We start from the raw sequence: 26,818 nt of genomic DNA on the forward strand, positions 1-26,818 counted from the left end.
CACAAAACATTGCAAAAAAATGGTACAGAGAAGGCCCTTGTACATACAATCTAGCTTCCCCCAATGATAACATTTTATAAAACTGTAATACATTATAAAAACTAGAAAACTGACATTGGCACAATTCAATTCTTGAATTTTACCAGCTTTACCATAATATTATGTTCTAATACTATTAGGTGCATTCCTACCTACTTTCCTACTCTCTCTTCTCCTAATAGTGCCTCTGAAACTCCTTTCTAATCACCTGCAGAGAAAAGGATACAAATATACTTAGTAGACAATCCTCACTTATTGAAAATCAAGAGAAAGGAATACAAGTAAGAATTTCTCACCGTATGTAGAGATGCATGAACCTCGGTTTATTGGCACAGCAAATGGGTAAGTTTCTGTCCTTCTTTCGGTTTTTCAATCGCCCTTTTAGATACACGAGATGAGTTCCAAAAGCCTGGGGTACTCTAACACAAATGAGTGACATTGAATCTCACAGGGAAAAAGAAATCCTTCTCTTAGTTTCCCTTCACTCCTCAGGTTACATCCAGGAGAAAGCCTCAGTTTAGGACTAGTCTTACAGGCCTCCCTAAAACACTTGTTAATTCTCCTTTTTAATACAGCTTGCTCAGATCTTCAGTTCATGCCTAGGCAGACAATGTATTTAGCCAGAATTCCATGATACTGTATGTGGATTTGATTAAATGTGCATTTACTTTCACCTTCAAATTGCAGCAAGTGAAATTAGTTTTCATTTACAGGAGTGTTTGTTTTTTAAAGTTTTCTCTTAAAATAGATTATTTCAATTAAAAAAATGATTTGACATTTGAAAAAGTCTGTGACTATAGCAAAAGGTATAAAGATGGGATGCAAATAACTGAGGTTAGGGATACATTGTGTTAGAGCATTTTGGTCAATAAAAAGCTGACTAACCACATAGCTTAACATGTCTTCTGAGTTTAGAGTGGATTACAGTGAGAACCAGCTGGTTCCTGGATTTTATGAAATCTACTTACCAAAAGGAAGAGAAGGGCCTTACTTCTACTAAGCAGTTATTGTATGTGTGTACGTGTCATCTCATTGACTCCTCGGAAGAACCTGATGAAGTAGGCCCTATTAGTAACTTCATTTTATACATGAGAATCCAAGGAACAAAGGAATGGAGTAATTTACCCAAGTGATCTCTCTAGTAACTGGCAGAGCTGGGTTTCAAACGAGGTCCATTAAACTTCAAAACCATGCTCCTGACTGGTGGTTCAAAACGCTAATCATTAAACTTAAGGACAGTAATTCATCCCCAGAAAAATGTGCAATGGCACTTTGTCCTTGCCAGGAGTTTGAGTCACTTTCCTGTGTCCTGATGATCCCATTGGAATGCCCTAAAGCACACTCTTCACCTGCAAGCATTCCCTAATTAGGAAATCTCAAAGTTAGCTTCCTCCAGGTCTGCCACTGTCAAAGAAAGACTGAAAGTTAGTGGTCAGTCATTCCACCCCTTCCATTCTGCTTTCTCCACATTTCCACCATTGGAGAGGTGCCCACTTTCCACCAGTCACTCCTCTCCCTGAATAATTCTAAAGTTTTCCCAGGATCATTAGAAATTGAAATCCCAAAGGAAATTCACCATCATAGAAGCAGATGACAAAGTTCTATTTAAATACGTCAAACATATATACAAATTTATAAGAGGTACTGAGAGAAGAGCGTAAAGGAGGACAAAGCATACCACCAAGAGTTCAGTGATAGCCAAAAAGTCTTCACGACCCTTCACAACACTTCAACCACCTGACATTTGCTGAAGGATTTGAGGCTTCCAGAGGAGTAACTTTGTGGCTGAGATCCTGAAACCATCAAAGGACTACAAGCCCTTCAAATGAAAATTGCACAACTCTAAAAGGATCATTCTAATAAATAAGTACATTTGATTGACAAAAATTAGCTGTACATTTGTTTTGTGATTTGATTATGAATTTGAGAGAAACTCTTAGTCTGAAACAAAGGCTTACTTACTTGAAGGTCATTTATATTTAAAAGCAGGAGATAGGAATGGAGACCAAGGGAGAGCTAATGCAGTAAATGAATGGTACTGACTGCACAGGAGCTTCTGACAAGCCTTGTGAAATCCTAAGAGCACCTGTCCCAAAAGAAAACAGGGAGACATTTATCCACAAATTCCCTATTAGTCGCTATTAGTCTATGGGCCATACTTCTGGGTGTATGTGACTGTGAAGCTAACTCCCTTGTGCGTCCCATGTTACAACCTCAGAAAAGCTCCGAGGCAGGAAACAAGAGGTACATGGCAGGAGCTTGAAGAAGGGCATTGCCAAGTACCATCACCTGAATTTGCCAGAGCTTCTTCTTTTTAGGTTTTTGTCATAGGGCAGGTGCATTTGTCAGAGAGGAGAGAGAGAGAGAGATACAAAGAGGAGGAAAGTAAGAAATCACCCTCCCTGGGGGTGAGGGACCACACCACAATACCTTCTCCTCTCAGGATTTTGTGCATTCATGTACACATGTCTGGAGTGCTTTGCAGCCACTAGGTCTAGGACTTGAACTGTGGTTGGCCATGTGGGAGTCCAGTGCCTTAACCACCACACCACCTGCTGGCCCCTGTGGTAAAATTTCTTAGCTTAAGTAAGAGGTAGCAAATAGTGTGGTAGTTAAGATGCTGGATCCCACATGGTGGGCTACATGGTTCAAGTCCCAGATCCGGCAGTATGTGTGTGTGTGTGTGTGTGTGTGTGTGTGTGTGGGTGCACTCCCAAATGCCTGAGAGGAGACTGGAAGACAAGGGATTGTGGTGCGGCCATCCCACACGGGGAATGATTTTTCATTTTCCTTCTCTCTATCTCTCTGGCAAACCCACTGGGGGTGAGGTCGGAGGTGGGGGGAAGAGGCAGCACTGAGAAATCCAAAGTGACATTTAAGGAGGTGTCCAATGTAGAATCATTATTAGTTTGATGTATATCTGCTATAATGCAACATTTTAAGAATTTCATTTATTCATTCATTTCTAAGCCCACTTGACAGACATGTATTAAGTATCAACCATATGCCAGTCATTGCGTAAGGTGCGAGAGGCAGAATAGTGACAAGACATTTAAGTTTCTTGCTCTCTTGGAGCTTACAGTCTGTTTAGGGGAGCTGAGCATTCAATAAGCCATTATGAAATATTATTGAATTACAATTGTGATAACTGTTATGGAGAAGTATAGGATGACAAACATTTCATTTACAGAATTCAGGAGGGCTTTCCAGAGGAAGCAGTATGTAAGCTCAACTTGGCAGAAGTAGGGAGTGACAAAAGCAAATGGAGAAGAACAACTAGAAAAAGAAGGAGAGGGACCAGCAATTGGTGTAATGGCTATGACACTGGACTCCCACGTAGTCAATTCTGGTTCAAGTTCTGAACCCGGTGGCTTAAGCTCATGCAGGGTGCATGTGCCTGTATGCCCAAGATCCCTAGAGGAGAATATAGGAGAAGGGATTGCGGTGTGGCCATCCTCCCTGGGGGGTGATTTCTCGCTTTCTGTCTCTTTGTCTCTCTGTCTTTCTGGTGAGCGCACGTGCCCTATAGCCAAAAAAAAAAAAAAAAAAAAAGGAAAAGAAAAAAGAAAAGAAAGAAAGAAGAAAGAAAGAAAGAAAGAAAGAAAGAAAGAAAGAAAGAAGAAAGAAAGAAAGAAAAAAGAAAAAGAAACAGAAAGAAAGAAAGAAAAAGAAGGAGAAAGAAAGGACTGAAAGAGTGCTGGAAACATAAAGATGAACACCAAAAAATATTCTACAACATAACCCTTAAGCTATAAGGAGAAAAAGCTAGTGGAGCTGGAGCTGGAGAGTGGTGAGCGAGGGGAGAGGTGGGTGAGCGTTGAGGCAGAAGAGGAGGCAGAATCCACATCACATAGGACCTGAGAGATCAGAAAAAGGGTTTGGTCTTTGCCCTAAGGTCAGTGGGGACCTGAAGGGTTTTGAACAGAGGACCAAGGGGAACAATATGATAACGTTTGCTTTTATATATATATATAAACTGAGACATAAACACAAGCAGTAGACACTCATAACTATCACAAGGGATAATAGCAGAGCGCAGCCTGCAATCACCATGTAAGTGTACAAACATAAACAGGCGGGCGCATCGACGGGGTGGGACGCTGGGAATCTGGACAGGCGTGAACAGTTCCCTTTCTGTTTGTTTTGAAGAAGTGGATGTGCATTTGATTTGATGCCAAGGTAGCATCTGGGCAAGCCAGGATGAAATCTCTAAAACTCTTCCCCTTCTTCAAAAGCTTCAAAAGAAAATTTCTCCTCAAGATTAACCTCATGTGGGACCAGCAGTTAGCGTAATGGCTATGTTGTTGAACTCCCATGTAGTCAACCATGGTTCGAGTCCCAGACATGGTGGCTTAAACTCACACCGGGTACATGTATGTGCATGCCCAAGATCCCGAGAGGAGATTAGAGGAGAAGGGATTGCAGCATGGCCATTCCCCCTGGGGAGTGATTTCTCGCTTTCTGTCTCTCTGTCTCTCTCTCTCTCTTTCTGGCGAGCACACGTGCCCTATAGCAAAAAAACTGTCAAAAAAAAAAAAAAAGATTAACCTCATGTGTGGGTGGTGTTAGGGACTACCTACAGGGTGTGATCTGAGAGGTGGTAAAAGACCACACCTCCTGTTCAGTGTCTGGGTTTTCCATTAGTGTCTAAAATTCTCTCATTACAATCCTATTTGACTGAATTTTCTTTTTCCTTCAATTTGCCCAAGGGCACATGTGTTTGCCACAGAGAGGGAGAAAGAGAAGGAGGGGGGAAGCATCCCCTACTGGGGTGTGGTCACACCACAGTCACTTCTCTTCTATTTCTTGATCCCGTTGGGATTTGAGGCACATTCACACACGTGCTCAGTGTATTTTTGAAGTCATCGGGGCCACTGAGATTTGAACTGTGCTTGGCCACGTGAGATCCAGCTCCCAATTTTCAATTGCCACATATGCTAAGAAAGGATATCCCAAGACCAGCAGATGACATAATAGTTACATTGTTTAACTCCCATGTAGTCAACTGGGGTTCAAGTCCTGGACCTGGTAGCTTAAAACTCATGTTGGTCACGTGTGCGTGCATGTGCAAAATCCCGAGAGGAGAATGGAAAAGATGGGATTGCTGTGTGGCCATCCCCCCAGGGTGGTGACTTCTTGCTTCCTGTCTCTCTGTCTCTGTCTCTCCAGCAAGCCCACATGCCCTATAGCAAAAAATCTCTCTCAAAAAAAAAAGAAAGAAAGAAAAGAAAGGGCATCCCACTAGATCTATCCTGCATTCCTAAGACTGAGCAGTTTGATCAAGTTTTCTTGAAGAAGTGAGAATTTGATGCTTTTTAAGATCACTGACCACACAGGGGCATGGAGGGTAGACTACAGAGGATCAGAGGAGCCCAGTCTCCTTTTCTCACTTCATCACTTTGTCTCAGGCTGGCCGATGTGTACGAGATGGATAAATTTACAAACGTGTGTGAATTTCTACAGTAAAGATACACAGGTATATTTATAGTATCTGCTATCTGCATGATTTATAACATGGAAAGATTTAATAGTAAGGAACACAGGCACTGGGATTTGATCAACCTGGGTTCCGATCACAGGCTCTGTAACTGTGGGGAAGTTAGAGCACCTGCCTTATGAGGTGGTTGGGAGGGATTAACCTCATGTGTGGGTGGTGTTAGGGACTACCTACAGGGTGTGATCTGAGAGGTGGTAAAAGACCACACCTCCTGTTCAGTGTCTGGGTTTTCCATTAGTGTCTAAAATTCTCTCATTACAATCCTATTTGACTGAATTTTCTTTTTCCTTCAATTTGCCCAAGGGCACATGTGTTTGCCACAGAGAGGGAGAAAGAGAAGGAGGGGGGAAGCATCCCCTACTGGGGTGTGGTCACACCACAGTCACTTCTCTTCTATTTCTTGATCCCGTTGGGATTTGAGGCACATTCACACACGTGCTCAGTGTATTTTTGAAGTCATCGGGGCCACTGAGATTTGAACTGTGCTTGGCCACGTGAGATCCAGCTCCCAATTTTCAATTGCCACATATGCTAAGAAAGGATATCCCAAGACCAGCAGATGACATAATAGTTACATTGTTTAACTCCCATGTAGTCAACTGGGGTTCAAGTCCTGGACCTGGTAGCTTAAAACTCATGTTGGTCACGTGTGCGTGCATGTGCAAAATCCCGAGAGGAGAATGGAAAAGATGGGATTGCTGTGTGGCCATCCCCCCAGGGTGGTGACTTCTTGCTTCCTGTCTCTCTGTCTCTGTCTCTCCAGCAAGCCCACATGCCCTATAGCAAAAAATCTCTCTCAAAAAAAAAAGAAAGAAAGAAAAGAAAGGGCATCCCACTAGATCTATCCTGCATTCCTAAGACTGAGCAGTTTGATCAAGTTTTCTTGAAGAAGTGAGAATTTGATGCTTTTTAAGATCACTGACCACACAGGGGCATGGAGGGTAGACTACAGAGGATCAGAGGAGCCCAGTCTCCTTTTCTCACTTCATCACTTTGTCTCAGGCTGGCCGATGTGTACGAGATGGATAAATTTACAAACGTGTGTGAATTTCTACAGTAAAGATACACAGGTATATTTATAGTATCTGCTATCTGCATGATTTATAACATGGAAAGATTTAATAGTAAGGAACACAGGCACTGGGATTTGATCAACCTGGGTTCCGATCACAGGCTCTGTAACTGTGGGGAAGTTAGAGCACCTGCCTTATGAGGTGGTTGGGAGGATTCAGTGAGATAATCTGTTTAACATCCTAGCACTGGTCCTTGGCACCCAGCAAGTGCTCCGTTATTATGTGTGTGTGCGTTCTTGTGCAAGCATGTGCAGCGGGTGCAGATATGGGTATGTAAGTGAGATAAAGTGTGTTTAAGAATAAGAACCAAGAGTGGAAAGGAGGGAGCATGTGGCTGAGGTCTGCAGCAGGCGTGGCTTTCTAGAGAATAGCCCTGACTAGAAAGGCCACTCCCTGTAGGAGGGACTACCAGGCAGCTGGAAGATCAGCTCAGATTTATTAAGGGGGAAAGAGAGTAAAGCAACAGCAAAGGACCCTCAAGTAAAGGGCTTCTTTATGGCACAGAATCAAGAGTGATTAATTAAAGAAGACAGGCAAACAGAATGGGATATGATGATGGCAAGGCTCAAAGGGGAGATTAAAAAGAAAAGAGTTGAGGGACCAGGTGGTGGCATGGTGTTTGGAGCACTGGACTCCCCTGTGGCTGACTGTAGTTCAAGTCCCAGGCCTGGCAGCTGGCTCTCTCACTTTCCCTCACTCTCCATCTCGGTCTCTCTGGTGAGCGCATGTGCTTATATAGGAAATTAAAAGTAATAATAATGATAAATAAAATTAACTAAAGAATTCTTTCGTTAAAAAAAAAAAAGAGAGAGAGTTAAAATGGTTTCTAAATCAACATATGTCAAAATTAGGCCCCAGTGATCAGAAGACAAATAACTTCATCTACTCCATCCTAAAGTTCTCCCTTGTTTTGAGATGCATGCTTGTTTGATTTTTCAGACCTGACATGGAAGAATTTTGAAAAAGTTTTTAAAGTACAACAGTGCTTTCAGACCTCTTGGTCCCTTCTTAAGATTTTCCCATAGAACTGTATGGAAGTGCTTTCTGCATAATGAAGAATTATGATCTTTACGTTGAGAAAGAAGATGCAGTTTTAAAAATCCATCAGATTCTAGTCCCAGGGACCAGCAGTTGGTGTAATGGCTATGTTGCTGGACTCCCATGTAGTCGACCTTGGTTCACGTCCCAGGCCCGGTGGCTTAAAACTCACGCCGGGCGCATGTGTGTGCGTGCCCAAGATCCCGAGAGGAGAATGGAGAAGGGATTGCGGCGTGGCCATCCCCCTGGTGGGTGATTTCTCGCTTTCTGTCTCTCTGTCTCTCTCTATCTGTCTGGCGAGTGCATGTGCCCTATAGCAAAAAAAAATTTAAAAACTCAAAAAAAAAAAAAAGATTCTAGTCCCAGTTCTGCCCCTAACTCACCAGGCAATTGCAAAATATCTCTTGATCTCTCTGATCACAGCTGCCTCGCCTGCAAGAGAAATTGATTGGTCAGTTTTGGTCCTTCTCTTTTGTTGTCCTGCTATCCTAGTTAGATTTAGCTCTTGAATCAGCTCTTCTCTTAAAGTCACCCGACGCCACAGTAGTTAAAAGCACAGACCTCCCTTCTGCTAGCTGCAACTCTGGGATGCCATATTGACTCTGTGTCTGAGTAACATCGTCTGTAAAACAAAGGGAAAGAAGAGTTGTGTAAATCCTTGGGTTGCTAAAATGGATAAGTGGCTTTATATAGGTCAAGTATTTAGAACTGAGGGCACGGATAAGGATTTCCTTGGTGTTAAGTAATAATATTTACTACTCAGATAGGTACCTTTATAACTTTCCAAGAAAGGTCCAACTGATAAATCAAATAATAGAAGTATAAGCATTCTTGGAGGATACGAGACAACTGAAGTGGGGAGTGGGCAGGAGGGGAGCTGCGGATCACTGCTTTTGTATTTTTTTAAAAACTCGTCTGTGCTTCCATTTTCAAAGTATGTGTATGTACACAACACTATTTGTTGAATTTAAGGAGAAGGAACGAAAATACCTGTCACCTATCAATATTTTCACCGAAATATCCCTCTCATCTCTCAAGGTGGGGTCTGCCTACAATGTTGAAGGAGCAGTACTTTCTAAGAGGCTGCTTATACTGGTTTTGTTAGCTACCATTAATATGTGTGCCCTTCCTAGGAAATTCATATGAAAGCTTCTAATACACACAATCACCTTAGCACGTTCATAACCAAGTGTGTTTTTACTTTTTGGATAAGAGAGAATATGGGAAAGGTGAAAATTTAAACTTCCTAAACACTTGGCCTTAGGGGCTAGTTTATATTTTGCCTCTTACAATCTTTTCCCAGAAACCGACTCAGTTACTGAAAGGAAAGATCAGTAACAGTGAACAGAAAGAAAAGCGATGCCGGTCGGCAGCAGCCCAGCGGTGAAAGTGTTAACAGGGCTGGGTAAGGCAAGCCCTGAAATGAGTAAGACTGGAGTTGTTAAAGTTTTCAAAGCGGTGGCAGCAGCGGCACTTGGGGAAAAGGACGCCAGCTGAGAGAGAGCGCCCTGCAGAGCGGAGGAGGGGGCTGAGTGGCCTCAGCAGAGGTCACGAGCACAAGGTTAGTGGCCCCCATGTACCTCCCCAGCCTGCGGACGTGCTGACATCCTTGGAGAGGAGTCTCAGGAAAACCGGGCGCCATCTCTGGTCCCCCTGTGTCATGTCTGCCCTGCTTGTTCCTGGGGCCACCAGCCCTCCTGCCAAAGCTCCCTGGCTGCTGCGTTCACCCAAGACTTGGCACTTGTGAGGGACAGCTGACCTCTTCCCAGGAGACTTTTCTAAACTGGAGACTCCCTTTCAGACATGAAAAAGAAAACTGTTTCTGGAACAAAGATTGCTTTCAGACCACACACACAGAGAAACACACACACACACACAGCCCTACCTGTACGCGCTGCTCCATCTTGGTTTTCACAGGTTATGACCACAATCCAGAATTCCTATCTGCTTCAGTTGAAACTGAGAACAATTGTCAGAGTAACTGAACAGGCTGTGCGACTTTACCTTGTGGGAGGATTATTGTCTCTGAGGCTAAGATAATTAAGGTGAGGAGACAAAAAAAAAAGCTTTCTAGTACTCTGGCCTGCAGTTAAGGCAAAACAATTTTCAATTACTCAAACAAGAAAATGGGAGAAGGTACATTATGAAGTAAATGCTTCTATGGCTGTCTGAGATTCAGATAGACTTACTTTCCTAGGCTTATCTATGTAAGATGCATAGATAGATAAACACAAATCTAGAGAAAGGGGACAAACAAGCAGATAATCTTGCAGAAATTCCATTCAAGGGGGCTTTGAGTTGAGAGTTGAGGGCTTTGAGTTGAGGGTTGAGAGGTGAGACTGACAGTGCTTCCCCGGGAAGGGAGAAGGCACCCTTCTGCGCCTGGCAGATAGGAGTTGTGGCCACTTCAGGGCGGGCTCTGCCTTCCTGCCCTGCCATCCAGCAGGAGGCAAAGACCAGCCAGTGGCTGAGCTGCGAGTTCCCTCTGATCCTTGCGGCTGGCAGGGCAGGCACGAGTCGAATCTTATACCTGCTAGTACTGAATCAGAATGAGTCATTTGAAACTTGGGTGCCGGAACAAAGTGCCTGCAAACCGCCTTATGAGACACTGCCTGCATGTAGGTGGGATATACCTCTCAGAGCAGTCACATTCTTGTCTTCCTTCCTTTCTCCTTCCACCAGGCAGGAGTTCTGACGCTCTCAAGAGACCAGCTCTGCCCCTTGGCTCAGCTAACCCTACAATGTGGACCCTGCTCCTCCAAGTCGGGATTGGAGTTTCAAAATAAAATGGATGATTTGACGTTACTTGATCTTCTGGAGTGTCCAGTGTGCTTTGAAAAGCTTGATGTCACGGCCAAAGTCCTCCCTTGCCAGCACACCTTCTGCAAACCATGTCTACAGAGGATTTTCAAGGCCCACAAGGAACTGAGGTGCCCCGAATGCAGAACCCTGGTGTTTTGCAGCATCGAGGCGCTGCCAGCCAACCTGCTGCTGGTGCGTCTCCTGGATGGCGTGCGCTCAGGCCGGAGCTCTGGCCGAGGGGGCTCCTTCCGCAGGCCCGGCACGCTGACTTTGCAGGACGGCAGGAAAAGCAGGACCAGTCCCAGAAGTCTGCAGGGCAGCCCTTTCAGGCTGGTGCCCAATATCAGAATCCACATGGATGGGGTAAGAAAGACTTTATTTGTTAATAGCATGTTCACTTACAAGTTGGATTTGTGTCTATCAGGAGCTGGGGATTAGCTCCGTTTAGTGCCATGTCTGCGTGCTGACCAAGATTCCCCAGTGATAAGTTCTGTGGGCAGTGATCATGGAAGAATCCTGAGCCTATCTAACCCTCTAAGAATTCTTCTGAACACTGCAAAAGCTCCCTAGGTTCTCTTACTTTTTGTCCAGAGGGAAAGCGTTTTCGTTATATTTTTGGTTTTGCACTTCTGCTGTTCCGTGTCCAAACCAATGCATGGGAAACAGAGGGTGGAAAAAAGAGAAAGCAAAGCCAACTGCTTGTTGCTTTGGAGATCTCTGAGAACTTTCCAAATGTCAGGATGCATTTGAATTTTACCCAAATTCACCCTCCCACCCCTAGTCATAAAAGCTATTATGACAATGCTCATTCATAATCTGTTCTAAACTCTTAAGACATTTGATGCCATGATGGTGCCAGGGACGCTTCTGTGTGGGTGGGCAGATTGATAGCAGAGACTGGGCCACACGATACAAGAGATGTGTATGGGAGCCCTGCAGATGTGTCTCACTGCACGAAATGAAAAAACACAGAGAGAATACTCATCAGAGGCTGCAATAGAAAAGCAAACGGACTCAGTGGAGCTGCAGAGGAGATCACCCAGCAATGCTTTTTCAGTGTAGATAATGCCCTACAAGCACACCCGGAGGACTTTATCAGTCCTGGCGGTGAGATGCTGTATAAGGGCACGCCTTGAGAGAAGGACACAGCCCTTGTGAGCCAGCAGGATTATTTGCACTGTCACCCCTGGAGTCAGAGTGCCAGAGTGGACACAGAAAACTGCGGCTCAGGTCACTGGCACTCTTGGAAAATCAAAGCTACATTTTCTGTAGTTTTACCTTAAGTGGGCTTTCATGCTGGAGGCGGAGTCTCACGACTCCCCACTCTGGAAAGTAGCAGTGGGTGGGAGGATCTTGTTTTGACTCCTTCTCCACTCAGGAAAAGAGGTTTATGATGTGCACTCAGAACAATTTTCCTTCCAGGAGCTCACCCCTCCCTTTGTTTGCTGCACCTTTAAGTCACCCATGTAGTAGGGATGTGTGCAACCATTCAAAAAATGAGAGCGGGAAGAACTGGGGCATTGTGTGATTTCTTCAGTGCAGGTGTTTTATTGCCATTGTGCTTGTATGTGTGAAGACATTCCAGAAAAGGGCTTGGCATTCCCCCTTTAAGTCTCTCCATTAGCCCTGATCTAGTCATCAATCAGAATCCACTTGCCTGGAAAAGGTGGAGTGGGGGCAGGGAAGCAAACTTTTCTCAAACATGTCTTCTTTCTAGAGAGCGGGGCTTTACCTTTGAGTGGACAAAGCCCCCTTGAATTCCTAAGACCCAGCACCCTCCCTGCTCCACCATCCTGCAAATGTCTGATTTCCCTTTCAGCAGAGTATAATCACTCACTAAGGAAATGCTGCCAGACAGGGCATAGGCAAGTTTCTTATCAGCTTCGAATATTTCTGTTCAGGTTTTCAACTTTATTATGTGGCCATACTGCTAAGAGAAAGCATTAGCAACAAATAGATCCACAGCTACTACATTTTTGAACCCTAGAAGATTCCCAGGACACTTCTAGCACAAAAACATTGAGAAGAGAGCTGGTCATACCAAAGAGACGGTCATTAAGATACTGAGTGTCCCTGGAGCTTTTCTCCGGGGACTTGTAAGCTCAGACTACAGTGCCAGTGATGCATCTGTGCTCGTCCTCCAAGCTGCTCTGAACCAAGTCCTGTTATGAAGCTGAAATGCAGCACTAAGCCTCTAAGGGCTCCTTCTTTCTGGCAGGACCTGGGTTAGTAAAAATACTTTGCAAAAGAGCAGAGCTGGAAGCAGAACTGGAAGGAAACACCCCTGTTTCCTTCGTTTCCTGAGTTACCCTTTATTGAAGTAGCTCATCACATTCTTTAGCCTCAGTTGATATGGCTATGAACAAGCCCTTGTCTGGATATAAACATGGCTGTTATTCTGCAACTTGTCTATTCCCAAAGAAATAACCATCTCCTGAAAGTATGAATGCAACTGTGCATCCTCAAAGTAAGACACCTGAAGATTTCTGGATGCCACATTCTGTCCTGCTAGAGAAATAGACTTGCATCTTTAGTCAAATCCTCCCAGTTACTTGCCCTCTCTGCCTCAGTTTCTCCAATCTAATCAACAGCTAATAACACTTGCTCCTCAGCTTCCTCCAGGATATTGTGAAAATGACCTTTGCAACACACTCATATTGCCTTAGAAGACATCTGCTATGTAAATGCAATGCACCATCATTATAACTAATTCAGACTTGCCCTGTGACTTTGGGCAAGCCACTTAAATTTGCTGGGTCTCAATTAAAAGTTCTGTAAAATGGGAAAATGTATTGTAAAAACAGAGAACCATTGTGAGGCTTATCTAATTAGCATTTGCAAAGTACTTTGAGAGCCTTAGATGAAAGGCACTTGGAAGATCATTATCATAGTAAACATTATTATTGACTGTTTATTGTGCCCTGCCATGCATGAGGCATTCTACAAAACACAGAAGGTATTATAGCCCTTGCAGGAGAGTGCAATAGGTATTATTATTGAACTTGATTCTATGACGTGTCCAGACTAGGGTCATACTAAGTATAAAGTAGTCCCCTAAGAGGGCACAAGTAGCCTGTTGTCACAATGTGCCATTTTATAAAACACCTCTTTCAGAAGACTCGCTGATAACCTGACACTGAAATAATTCATTGAATGTCCTGTCCCTGAGATTTTTAAGCCCAAATCCTATTCTGCTCACCTATGCTCATCTGAAAAATAAGCTCATCGTGATCTTTCTGTTGGCTCAAAGAGGTCTGATACATCTGTGCCAGCCGGTATGCTAGGGTGGAACCCATAGTCACACCTCCTGGTGCCAACCCAAGAAAGAGAAAAAACAGCCTGTTGTGCCTACGTGTCCAAAACCCTCCCAAGCCAATTGTGTAAAAAGAAAACTTGAGAAATGGCTGAGGGTTTTTATAGCATTTAATTATTTCAAACCAACAGGTAAGATCAACAGATTCCTGGAGGACCCCCAACAGCACAAATCCCATTGGTATTTATTCCTTCCCATAATGCCACCAAACCAAAGGAACGTTGGCAAGCCATTGAATGGATGGTGGGTTTCTGAATAGCTAATCTCTCTCTTCCTCACTCACACTTTAATATTTCTCAATTAGGACAGGTAGTGAAGCAAAGAAGGTAAGGATGGGCGGGTTGGAGAAATATCAAAATTGGGTTTGAGAAATATCAAAATTCGAATCCCGAATCTGCCCCTCCATGGTTGCATACTTTGGGTGAGTCACTTAAACCTCAGGGCCTCCCATTCCCCATCTGTGAATTGGAGTTAATAGTAGTTCCTACCTCAGAGGGCTGTTGTGAGAAATAAATGAGATGATTCATGTCAATTAGCTCTGAGTACAGTGACTGGATCGTATTAAGTGTTCAATAAATGTTAGCCGTGATTGTTACCAAAGTGACTCAGCACTTTCCACTCTACACTACACGCCCTCCTTTACCCCCTTATAAATCAAGTGCTATCCGGAGATAGTGCTTGCTACCCTGGTTTCTGGCTTGTTTTGTTTGCCTCCAGATGACCTGTGCCTGTTCTTCCCCCATGTGCTGGCTTTGCAGCTCACTTTCAGGGTCTATAAGAACTATGAGCTGACTGGGACCAGCAGGTGGCGTGAGGGTTAAGGTGCTGGACACTCCTACATGGCCAACCACAGTTCAAGTCCCGGACCTGGCGGCTTCCTTTATCCCTTTCTCTCTCTCTCCCTCTCTCTCTCTCTTTCTCTCTCTGTGTGTGTGTGTGTGTGTGTGTGCGCGTGTCTGGTCAAATTAAAATACATGAATGAATAAATAAAATTAAATAAATAATAATTTTTAAAAAAATAAAAGAACTACCAGCTGATTCTAGGGGAAAACTCCCTAACAAAATTCACTCCCCCAAAACGCAAGTCCAAAGGAACACTGTACACAGACAGGCATCTGGTTGGCTTCCCTTCCATCGCTGACTTCAGTAAGTTTTCTACCTTTCATTCCCTCCCACCTTTCACTCTACTCCCCATCACAGATGTGACCATGCTGGGCCTGGCAGGGCTGGACTTTCTCTTCATGTTGTTAAGCATCATACACATTCCTGTCTTCCTCGCCCCGTATCAGCGAGAACACACCTGCCACCTCCAGCATGCAGAGCAGGTGGCTTTGCCCTAGAAACCTTTTCAGCGGGTGTTGCACTGAGGGTGAAGAAATGAGGTCAGAAAGCACATTGGGGAGTGGAGGATTGGTAGAAACCAGAAGGTGGTCCAGCCCTTTCCTGAGTTTCAGATGGGGCGTTCTGCGACAAAGCTGTGATAAAGCTGTGACATGGAAGGTGGTTTTTGCTAAATTTGCAAGGGGATTAAATTCAGGCACCTGAAAACAGCAGGCATCTGCCACCTGGGTGAGCAAGGACCATATGTGGCAGGTGGAGGAAGACATAAAGTTAGGGGCTGAGGTTGAGAAGTCAGGAGACCCATATGGTTCTCCAGTTTCACAGACATTTTGCTAATGTTTTTTAAAAACACAAGGCCCCAAATTGGCCCTAGTTCCAACCTCCCTAGATGCACTTTCCTTTCATTGCTTACTGTGGTGGTTAAGAGCTTAGAGTTAAATGGAGCTGAGTTTATGCTGGAATTCAATCATTTGTTAGCTGTAAGTACTTAGGCAAGTCACTTAACCTTTCTGATCCTTAGTTTTCTTATTTGCACAATGGAGATAATAATGGTGAATATATATCATAAGGCTACTGTGAGGTTAATACAAGATAATATATAGTTTTGCACAGATGCCTGGTGCATAAGAGATGCTAATAAATGTCAGCAACGGAAAATCACAAAACAGTCACCATAGAAGAGAAAGTCTGCTGTGTCGAATTAAACTCTCTGCAGACACACAGAAACATAGAGATCCCCGTGGGAAAATTAAACAGACTGGATGTGAGGGATTCACAAAAGGAAAGGGAGTTCGCAAAAAGACAAAACTATGGTGGTGGAAAAGCAATCAGTGATTGCCAGGGGTTATGACCATTTTTAAACTATTGAAAAAAGGCAAAGGGAGTTCTCATATGTGTCTCAGTCTCTGCCTCATTTTCACCCACACCACTCTGCCTTTCATCTCTCTGCGTATCAGGTCAGCACTGTCTCTGAGAAGGATTTTGCCATCATTTCAATGATGGGGTCATTTCCGCCGGAAGAGTGCTCCATTTTGGTGAGCTGTTCTAGTGTCTGTTTCAGTTTTTCTCATTCGTTAAAGGTGTCTGACCAAAGAGTTGACAAACACACCAGCTCATCCCCCGCAGGATGGCCTAAGCTCTGAAGCAAGCGGGCAAGGTACAAGGTTTTTCTTACTCAACTTCCATTATCTGCCATGTGCACTGAGACATGTCACCTAAGGGATCAGCTCATGCATATGTTTGTGTTGTTTTTGCTTGCTCTGAGAAAAGGTAGCCTGCCCATATGTCTCTTCATACTTGAGAGATTTTGCGGAAAGGGAAAGTGCTTGTTTGGCCCTTGCCTGATAAATAGCATCCTTATCCACCCCACTCCAGGCATCATGAATTACATTGCTCTGGGCTTAGCTGGGTCTGGCTTAAGCACAACTCTACTCAATTTCTTCTCCATAGCTTTCTCATTTATGCTTATACCCTAGACCAGCTTTGCACAAGGTATGTTCCACAAAGCTCCAGGTTCAAACAAACCTGAGATGAAAACAAAACTAAATATTTTTCCTCTGCTGCAGGTCTTCTCAGAACTGTTAGCATTCTAATGAACTGTGAATGTCTAAGTTAGAGATTAAAATAAGAAACAGTTCACCTTCTTCTCCTCCCTTTTATTAACGTATTAGTAATACTAACTGTCCGTGGAACAAAATTTGGTAAATGCTGTCTCAGACTTAAGATGCTCAGTGATAATGCAAAAGGTATTTTTAGAAATATATATTTAGTTCCTATAGACACTATGGCAACCTACACAAAGACTCTTACTTTCCCAGTTCTTACTATCTAGTAGAAAAATCAACTCAAGAGTAGTTGATAAACCAACTACTGTGTGTGTGTGTGTGTGTGTGTGTGTGTGTGTGTGTGTCTCAAAATCAGGGATACAGATGCTGATTTTAAGATATTATCCAGTATAAGATGTATTTTCTATTTAGTTATAGCTCTGAGGGGAAAAAAACACTACCATGTTAGATGCTCACTGTACGATTCATCCAATTTTAGAAATGTTAAGATGTGAAAAAAAAAAGAGTAGCTTGCTTGCTAAAGAGTACATGTTACCTTATTTCATTTATATAAAATTCTAGAAAAAACAAACACAAACTATAATGATTTGAGGGGTAATGGAAATGTCTGATGCAATGGTATTTAGTTTTATCAAAATTTGTCAAAGTGGACACTTAAAACAGATGCATTTTGGGGGGACCAGCTGGTGGCACAGCAGTAATGGAACTGTAGTATGAAGATTCTATGCAGGTGCCAATCTCTCTCTCTCTCTCTCTCTCTCTCTCTCTCTGTCTTTCTCACTCCTTATCTCTCTCACTCACAGCAGAAATAAATATTTTTTCTTAAATGGGTGCATTTTTTGTATGCAAATTATTAGGACAAAAAGGTCTTAGATTAAAGAAATGATGGGATATGAAAAGGTCAGGTGATGAGGTAGTTCAGTTTGCGGGAAATGAAGGTTGGTCAACAAAAATAAACTTCTTTAAAAAAAAATAGGTGTTTTAAGAGTCAGGAAGTAAAGGGTCAATGGATAAAAGGCAGGGTCTATTCTGAGCATGTCAGGGACCAGGAAAGGCAGAACAAGACACAGAGAGCTTGAATTAGAATGGAAGTTGAAGGAGAGGAAGAAGGAAACAGATGGAGAAGAAATAGGCTGACTAGGTACCCATCTTCATCAGGATGAGTGAGTAAATACTACCAAGAAGACACATGTGAGTTGCTCTCTGCAACAAAGCCTCTCCAGCAGTCATCGTGCCAAACTGGTTACATGCCATCATGTGGCTATTGGCTCTCAGCGCCTCGATGAATTCAATGCAGCTGAACAAGATAGCTCTGCTCCAAGCAGGCGGCTGGGCTTACTGGGCAAGTGAAGAGTAGGCTCCTTGTCCCTGGCAGAAAGAGCCATTGTTTTCCATTGAAATGGTTATGTTACCTGATAACCCCAACATGTATGAGTGCCCTGGCTGGGCGCATTCAAAGCAAGTGCTAGAACACGGGCAAGGGCAGACAAGTCCATTCACCATGAGCAGCCTCCTTGCAGTTTGGGTCTGTGTCAGCTCCCAAGATCACCCTGCTCCAGATCCCCAGCTCAGAAGCCAGAGCACTCAACAGACTGTTCCGAAGTGCCTGCTGTGTGCCAGGCTCCGTCTTGAAAGCTCACGCCAGGGACACTCATGGGCTCAGACTGCAGGACTCAAATAGTAGCTGAGTTCATCTCAGATTTCTGACGTCTCTCCATCTGTTTTCCAACATAAAGAGAGCAGACAACTTGCCTTATCTCTCAATACCAGCCTCAGAACATCCAGTTCACAGCTTGGCCCCTACTAGGAACTCCAAAATATTTTTAATGGAAATGGAAATAAGTAAACACTTTCATGTCTGTGGATGACTTCATGAAACCATGGTATATCTAACTCCTCATGACATAGAAATGAAGGCCTCATGGATGAGGCCACTACAGAGCTATTCAGGGAATGAACTGCACACTGGATTAGGCACAAATACCACTGTCCAGCAAATATAGTTTTCAGCTTCAAAGTCACTTAATTCAAGGATTGCTAACCCCAGGAAGATAGGAAATGCCACTCTGTATGTAGCTAAACATCATACACTTCAAACTTCATGAGCTCCTTAGATCTTGAGAGAAATGCTTTATCTTGAGTTAACTGATACTTAGTCACAGATATACCAGTGCCAGAAAGGAAGAGGCTCTGAAGAAAACTGAGTTGTGAGCCAACTTAACCTGGCCTCCAATACGAAGAAAAGGCAGTATTTCAGGTGGGAATGTGGCCTTTGTACCTTTCTGGCTGCCAAAACCCCAATTTTATCATTTTCAAAAACAATTACCTTTTTTATTATGATAAAATAGACACCATAAACCCTGTCATTTTAGGGTCAGCCCATGGCTTAGTATCAAGGGAGCCAGAATCCACATGGCCAACTAACTGTAGTTCAAATCCCAACCTTGGCAGCTTGAAAAACACACTAAGTAAATGTGCATGCATGCCCCAAATCTGACTGAATGGCAAAATGGAGTCAGGATTGTGGTATGACCTCACCCCATTGAGAGTCCTTTCTCCTTCCCCCTCTCTCTATTTCCCTGGAAATTATATGCACCCAATGGAAATGGGGGGGGGGATCTATCATTTTAGCCTTCTCCAAGCATACAGCTCAGTGGCATTAAATACATTCACATTGTCAGGCACCATCACTGTTATTTCTCTCCATAACTGGTTCTTCATTCCGTGATGAATCTGTACCCATTAAACAATAACTGCCCATACTTCTCTACAGCCTCTGGTAATTCTTTCTGAATAAGAGGAATAGGTGTTCTTTCTTTCTGAATAAGAGGAATAGGTGTTCTTTCTTTCTGAATAAGAAGAATAGGTGTTCTTTCTTTCTGAATAAGAGGAATAGGTGTTCTTTCTTTCTGAATAAGAGGAATAGGTATTTTGATATTTTTGAAATACGTATTTCAGTTTTCTACTGCTTCTGACTTTAGACTTGCAATGATATAAGTAAACAAGATAATGTGATTCAAACAAGGGCTCTTCATTCATGTACATTGGCTAAGTGCTTCTGGGCAAGTAACTTAGCCACAGTGAACATCTGCTATAAAATGGAAAGGGTCAGACTCACTCATAGGGTTATTGGAGGGATTTAATGAGAGGCCTGTATAACAGTGCAAGGCCTGGCACCAAATAACTCCCAGTAAGTTAACTGTCTGTCTGTACTTATCCAATCAGGCTTATCTTTGAAAGTCTATCACACTTGAAGTAGCAGCTGGACTCTGTTTCACTGCACGGCAGACATAGGAATAATGATCATGGCATCGTTTGGAGGATAAATGAAGATAACTCTGATAAAGCTCTTAGTACAGGGATTGACATGTAGTTAGCTCAGTGACCATAAATGCCAGGCATTTTTATTATTAATTTTCCCTAGGTCTCATTCATTCAACAGATATGTTCAGGATGCCTTTGATGGGTATGATCCCTTGCATGGGCTCCAGTGGAGAACAAAATAAGCAAGACACGATCCTTGTCCTCAAAGAGCTCATGGTCTGGGAACCAGCAGATGGCATAATGGTTATGTCTCTGGACTCCCACATGGCCAACCATGGTTCGAGTCCCAGACCTGAACTCCAGCAAGCATATGCTCCCTATAGCAAAAATCTCTCTTAAAGAAAGAAAGAAAAGAGCTCATGGTCTGTTGGGAGAGACAATCATGTAAATCAATAATTACGATGCAGATATTTAGTCTTAAAACAAAGATGTCTTAAGAGAACACAGATGATGGACTGAACAACTCACTCGTTTATTAGGTTAACACTTTTACCTACAGAGTCTTATTTACCACTACATACGACACACTGAGATGGAGACTACTGGTTTCTCTACTTTACACATAAGAGGGTTGTGCTCAGTAAGTGTTAACTTTGATAAAAACAAAATAGAAGAATATGATTATAGATCAAAAGTTGCCATCCGTCTACTTATAGCAGTATTCAGGAAGTTATTGAAGGTGTATTTTTTTAATGCAGATGGTTTAGTCCTAGTGACCCAGACATGCACAGAAACCCATGACTAAGAGCTGCACACCTCACAGTATGCTGACAGGCATGCACATCGGGTGGTGAGCCCTGGCCCCATGATCTTGATGCCTTTGGCTTTGCAAAACATGCCTTTCAGGTGCCATTCACTTGCGCAGCATGGAGGGCCAAGAGAGGCAGCAAGAGAACTTGATCTCAGTTACCCTTCCGTGAAAGACTGGTAGGGAGGGAACCAGCAGTTAGTGTAATGGCTATGTCGTTGGATTCCCACGTAGTCGACCGCGGTTCGCATCCCGGACCCAGTGGCTTAGAACTCATGCCGGGCACTTGTGCGTGCGTGCCCGAGATTCCAAGAGGAGAATGGAGGAGAAGGGATTGCGGCATGACCATCCCCCCAGGGGGTGATTTCTCGCTTTCTGTCTCTCTGTCTGTCTGGCAAGCGCACGCGCCCTATAGTAAAAACCGGCCTGGCACCAAATAACTCCCAGTAAGTTAACTGTCTGTCTGTACTTATCCAATCAGGCTTATCTTTGAAAGTCTATCACACTTGAAGTAGCAGCTGGACTCTGTTTCACTGCACGGCAGACATAGGAATAATGATCATGGCATCGTTTGGAGGATAAATGAAGATAACTCTGATAAAGCTCTTAGTACAGGGATTGACATGTAGTTAGCTCAGTGACCATAAATGCCAGGCATTTTTATTATTAATTTTCCCTAGGTCTCATTCATTCAACAGATATGTTCAGGATGCCTTTGATGGGTATGATCCCTTGCATGGGCTCCAGTGGAGAACAAAATAAGCAAGACACGATCCTTGTCCTCAAAGAGCTCATGGTCTGGGAACCAGCAGATGGCATAATGGTTATGTCTCTGGACTCCCACATGGCCAACCATGGTTCGAGTCCCAGACCTGAACTCCAGCAAGCATATGCTCCCTATAGCAAAAATCTCTCTTAAAGAAAGAAAGAAAAGAGCTCATGGTCTGTTGGGAGAGACAATCATGTAAATCAATAATTACGATGCAGATATTTAGTCTTAAAACAAAGATGTCTTAAGAGAACACAGATGATGGACTGAACAACTCACTCGTTTATTAGGTTAACACTTTTACCTACAGAGTCTTATTTACCACTACATACGACACACTGAGATGGAGACTACTGGTTTCTCTACTTTACACATAAGAGGGTTGTGCTCAGTAAGTGTTAACTTTGATAAAAACAAAATAGAAGAATATGATTATAGATCAAAAGTTGCCATCCGTCTACTTCTAGCAGTATTCAGGAAGTTATTGAAGGTGTATTTTTTTAATGCAGATGGTTTAGTCCTAGTGACCCAGACATGCACAGAAACCCATGACTAAGAGCTGCACACCTCACAGTATGCTGACAGGCATGCACATCGGGTGGTGAGCCCTGGCCCCATGATCTTGATGCCTTTGGCTTTGCAAAACATGCCTTTCAGGTGCCATTCACTTGCGCAGCATGGAGGGCCAAGAGAGGCAGCAAGAGAACTTGATCTCAGTTACCCTTCCGTGAAAGACTGGTAGGGAGGGAACCAGCAGTTAGTGTAATGGCTATGTCGTTGGATTCCCACGTAGTCGACCGCGGTTCGCATCCCGGACCCAGTGGCTTAGAACTCATGCCGGGCACTTGTGCGTGCGTGCCCGAGATTCCAAGAGGAGAATGGAGGAGAAGGGATTGCGGCATGACCATCCCCCCAGGGGGTGATTTCTCGCTTTCTGTCTCTCTGTCTGTCTGGCAAGCGCACGCGCCCTATAGTAAAAACCTCTCACAAAAAAAAAAAAAAGACTAGTAGGGAAACTTCAGCCTGGAGATAGAAGAAATAAAGCAAATAATCCCATGGTATCTGAAGCAAGCCACCTGAGCTGAGGCCATCAGTCAAACTGCCAGTGTGAGACATAGCAGGAATTTTCCACCTGACTGGGGAACTGCCCCATGTGCAAACTGCCACCCATCCCCAGGTGTCAGTGTAGCCTTCATTCCTCTGTAAAGCCAGTCCTCTGTCCCAAACCCCATGTCAGCCTTAGTTCCCTGCTCAGGTTCCCAGAATCTCCAGTGCTACCCTCTGGCCTCCACAGCAGATATCAGACTGAATAGTACTATCTATCCACATTTTTTTCTACTGGACCATAATCCCCATGGGTAAGAAGGCATCCTGTCCTCTGTACCTAGCACAATGCCTGAAATGCAGTCCACATTCACTAAATATTTCATTGTTGAATGCATAATGTTCACTATATTGCAAGAAACTGAAGTTAGATTCACCAGCCTCATGCTGAACAGCTCCTAGTATCTGCCCAGGCTAGAGGAAAGAAGATGTACCAGCCATTTTGTCCCTAGGATCCCTTCCAGCCCCTGTCTTGTTGACGAGGGTGTTTCTTGACTTAAGGCCAGGTGTGTTAGGAATGGCACGTAGGTACTTGCAGGGGTTTCAGAGGTAATCGAGAGGTGAACAAAGATGTCAAACCAGAAAAGAGCCAGATATCAAGAAGAATACCAACTGACTGGCAAGCCAAAGCCTTCTGAGCAGGTTACCCTGGTTTTTGCAGAATTAAGAATGATATTGCCATCCACTTAAAAGTATTTTAATTGGTTGCCAAGGCAATGTGGCAGAGTCACTGGGCAGAGAGCAGGAATAGAACTCTGCAGGGCTACGTTCAGGAAGGGTTTTCTTCTGTGATATTAACAAGCTGCCTAGATATGAAAAAGACAAGGCTACAATAAATTTGATGTGGGACTTTTTCTTAATAAACAGGAATGACACAGAAATGGTAGGGCAGAAGAGAAAAATTCCCTTCTCAACTATCTACTGAAGCAGAAGAGGTCATCTAGATTACAAATTTCTCCTTGGAATGGTGAATTTCCATGAATGAGGGAAATCCCAGTAGATTGGCCCCCATGCTTGAAGAAGGGAGGAATAAGGTGAGAGAAGAATAGGAGATAGCAGTGCTCTTTTCTTCTTGAAAGATTATGAGAAGGATCCACGGTGCAAAAACCTGAGTTTGGACAGAAAACACACACACACACACACACACACACACACACACACACACACGTCCCTTCCCTTCCTTTGCTTCCTTTTATTAGAAAGAAAAGAAGTTGCAATTTAACACATTTCTTTCTTTTGTTTTGTTTTTGTTTACTGAAGTTTTTGAAAGACTAAAATTATTTTCTCACAGCCATAAAGTTTTGTGGTTGAGACATGTCCTGGACTTCCTACCTTCTTCCACCTTTCCACCTTTTTCATTATCGCCAGCCTGGAGACACGACAAACTAAGCCAAGAAGAGAGCTTGTTCTGATTGCTTGGGCAAGGACGGAGAGACCAGAAAAGAGGTGGACCTTAGTCATCACTTTAATAATTACCACCATCATGTAGCCCATCCCTGTGCCAGGCACTGTGAAAAATCAACATGGTTTCTTTTAATCCTCCCAACAATTATTGGAGGTCTGTGGTACTCTCCTATTTTAGAGATGAGGAAACTGCTAGGAAGTCACAGAGCCAGGGCTTGAACTAGAGCTGCCCGAATGCAAAGACTGGGCTTTACCTGGGTGATCAGGGTGTCCAAGATCGGTGTGATTGATGCTCCCTACCCTGCACTACCTGCCATTGCTGTAGGTTCCTGTGGGCAGCAACATCACCATTGTATCTTGATCAGCATCCAGAGCATGATATATCCTTAGCAAATCTAGCTCCATGGTAATGATATGCTGTGTCTTAACTGGGTACTGGTTGGTCAGAAATTTAAGGATTGGGACTAGTAGATAATAATTATGTCACTGGACTCCCATGTAGTCGACCGTGGTTCAAATCTCAGACCTGGAGACGTGAAACTTACACCAGGCACATGTCTATGCATACCCAAGATCCCGAGAGGAGAATGAGGGAGAAAGGATTGTGGTGTAGCCATCCCTCCTAGGGGGAGATTTTTCTCTTTGTCTTTCTCTCTCTCTCTCTCTCTCTCTAGCAAGTGCACGTGCCCTGTAGCAAAAATCTCTCCAAACCAAAAAAAAAAGAAAGAAAGGAAGAAAGAAAGAAAAGAAATGTAAAGATTTAAGTAGTAAAAATGAATCTCAGTAAATACAGAGGGAGATAAAAGAGATTGAAATTCAGTGACAACAAGAGGAAGGTAAAGGTGGGAAAACACAAAAAGACACTCAGGCAATCCAGGCAAGGGAAACAAAAACCAGGGAGAAAAAAAGCCAAGTGGGGGAAGCCAAACAGAAGATCAAATTGTACAAGGGAGGGATATTTGGGAGAGATATTTTATCAAGTGGTATGACAAGCTCTGGCCTAGGGCAGGTCTGTAATTTTTTCCTGAAATGTAAACACAGTCAGAACAAAATATTTCTGCTCCATTCCTTACAGAAGCCTGTCATCTGAATAAACAGAATGATCCACTATAGGTAGGGGAAAACGGATCTTTTGTCCCATAAAACATCTCTGAGCCTGAAATTCAGGAAACTTGGCTTCCACTCCAGTCTTAGCTAAAACCAACCATTTTACATGTCGTGTAACTGAGTCCTTAATACAGCTCAGCAATTACTATGGTGATAGGGAAATTCCAAATACTCTGAGCTCGAGTGTCCACTCTCCCAAATTTAAAGGTTGTCCTCGTCATATTGTACAGAGTATGCAGAGGATACAGAAGTATTTAAATTTATGTATTTAAGAAAAAAGCATACATTTAAGGTGTTCAGAAATATATCTACTATTTTTGAGCCTTTACAGTCTTCAAGGGTCTGTGTTAAATGCTTTACTTGGAAAAACGTATGTTAATTCATACAGCAACACTTTTTAAGGAAACTGGGACTCAGGACTAGTTTGCCCAAAGATACTCATGTAGACTGGCCCTAAGCCATATTCCTGACCGTCGTGTTATGCTGGTTCATCTTGCAACACAAGTAGCTCTGCCTCTCTTATGCAAAGAATGTGCATGGCACGCAGCTACTCTACTTATTAGCATGGCACTAGTAAATTGCTCTCAAGTCATGTTACCATCTTGTCATTCTAAAACTACAAAGTACTAACCACATGTGACAGGACTGAGTCTTCTAATTCCGTTGTATTCTAGAATCTCTCATCTGAAAAAGATCACGAAGGTCCTCCAAGCCAGCCAATCGCCTCAGTGATTCAGTCCTCTGACTTTCTACAGGGATACCCACACAATCAGTGCATTAACCCTCCAGTGGGAAGAGGGTAGAGGGTCCTATGTCTGAACACAGCCTATTCCTTCTGTCCTTGTACAGCAGTATTAGAAATGTCTTCCTGATTTTGAGCTGCACAAAACACTGTTGCCCCCTCTTTCAAAGGAACCATAGCTCTCTGACAGCAGCTTAGAAGGATTGCATCTTATTTTCCATTCTATTTTCTCCAGGCTGAAGTGATCTGGGTTTAGGTATTCCTAACCCAGGGGGCAAGACAGGAATAGTTAAGAATATAGGCTCTGAAGTCATATTAGCTGGTTTCAAATCCCAGTTCTACCTTGTGTTTGCTATATAACTTTGGATAAGTCAGTTGACCTCCCTCAGCCTCAATCTCTTCAAGAGTGAGGGGTCACACATAACCTGCTCCACATATTGGTTCTGAGGATTAATTGACACATTCATTGACTGGTCTGTACTCATCTGTGCACTAAGTACATGTTAATGATTTTTGTTATTATTTAGTAGTATTATTGCCACTCTCATATGTATCTATTTTATTCTAATGAGGTCACCTAGTCCAGGGCCCAGTTGCTTTCTGTGTAAACCACCTACAAATAAGCATAATGAAGTTTTTGTCCCATAAAACATGTCTGAAGTATCTCCATGCTGGGATTTCAGGTCACTTCAAGAAGAATTGCCATACTTCTAGAGACTCTCTCTTGGGATCCCTTCCCTGCACAGAGCCTTTAGCCATGACAAACCTTACTAAAATAACACCTTGGGGCCAGCAGATGGCAGGGTGGTTAAAGGCGCTGGATTCCCACATGGGTGACTATGGTTCAAGTCTTGAACCTGGTGGCTTGTTTTCTCACTTTCTCTCTCTCTCTGGTCAAATTAAAATTAAAAAGTGTATAAATAAATAAAGTTAAATAAAATAATTCTTTTAA

At 43.3% G+C, this 26,818-nt stretch overlaps 1 protein-coding gene and 1 long non-coding RNA gene across 3 annotated transcripts in view; one reads left to right on the plus strand and one right to left on the minus strand.

The window, feature by feature from the left end:
• Positions 1-1,013: 1,013 nt before the first annotated feature.
• LOC102482481 (uncharacterized) lies at positions 1,014-8,080 on the minus strand. The gene is made up of 3 exons (XR_334507.2): positions 8,031-8,080; positions 2,002-2,125; positions 1,014-1,089 (listed from the first exon to the last, which is right to left on the minus strand). It is a non-coding gene; the product is annotated as an uncharacterized LOC102482481 (long non-coding RNA).
• Positions 8,081-10,419: 2,339 nt separating this feature from the next.
• Positions 10,420-26,818, plus strand: part of SH3RF2 (SH3 domain containing ring finger 2) — a 128,577-nt gene continuing 112,178 nt past the window's right edge. For both annotated transcript variants that reach the window (XM_027771664.1, XM_027771665.1), the window contains exon 1: positions 10,420-10,812. In XM_027771664.1, coding sequence (XP_027627465.1) covers positions 10,435-10,812 — 378 coding nt within the window. In that variant the 5' untranslated portion in view covers positions 10,420-10,434. The remainder of the gene's footprint in view (positions 10,813-26,818) is intronic.

This window comes from Tupaia chinensis, unplaced genomic scaffold (genome assembly GCF_000334495.1).
Source record: "Tupaia chinensis unplaced genomic scaffold, TupChi_1.0 Scaffold000228_1, whole genome shotgun sequence".
Lineage (NCBI taxonomy): Eukaryota > Metazoa > Chordata > Mammalia > Scandentia > Tupaiidae > Tupaia > Tupaia belangeri.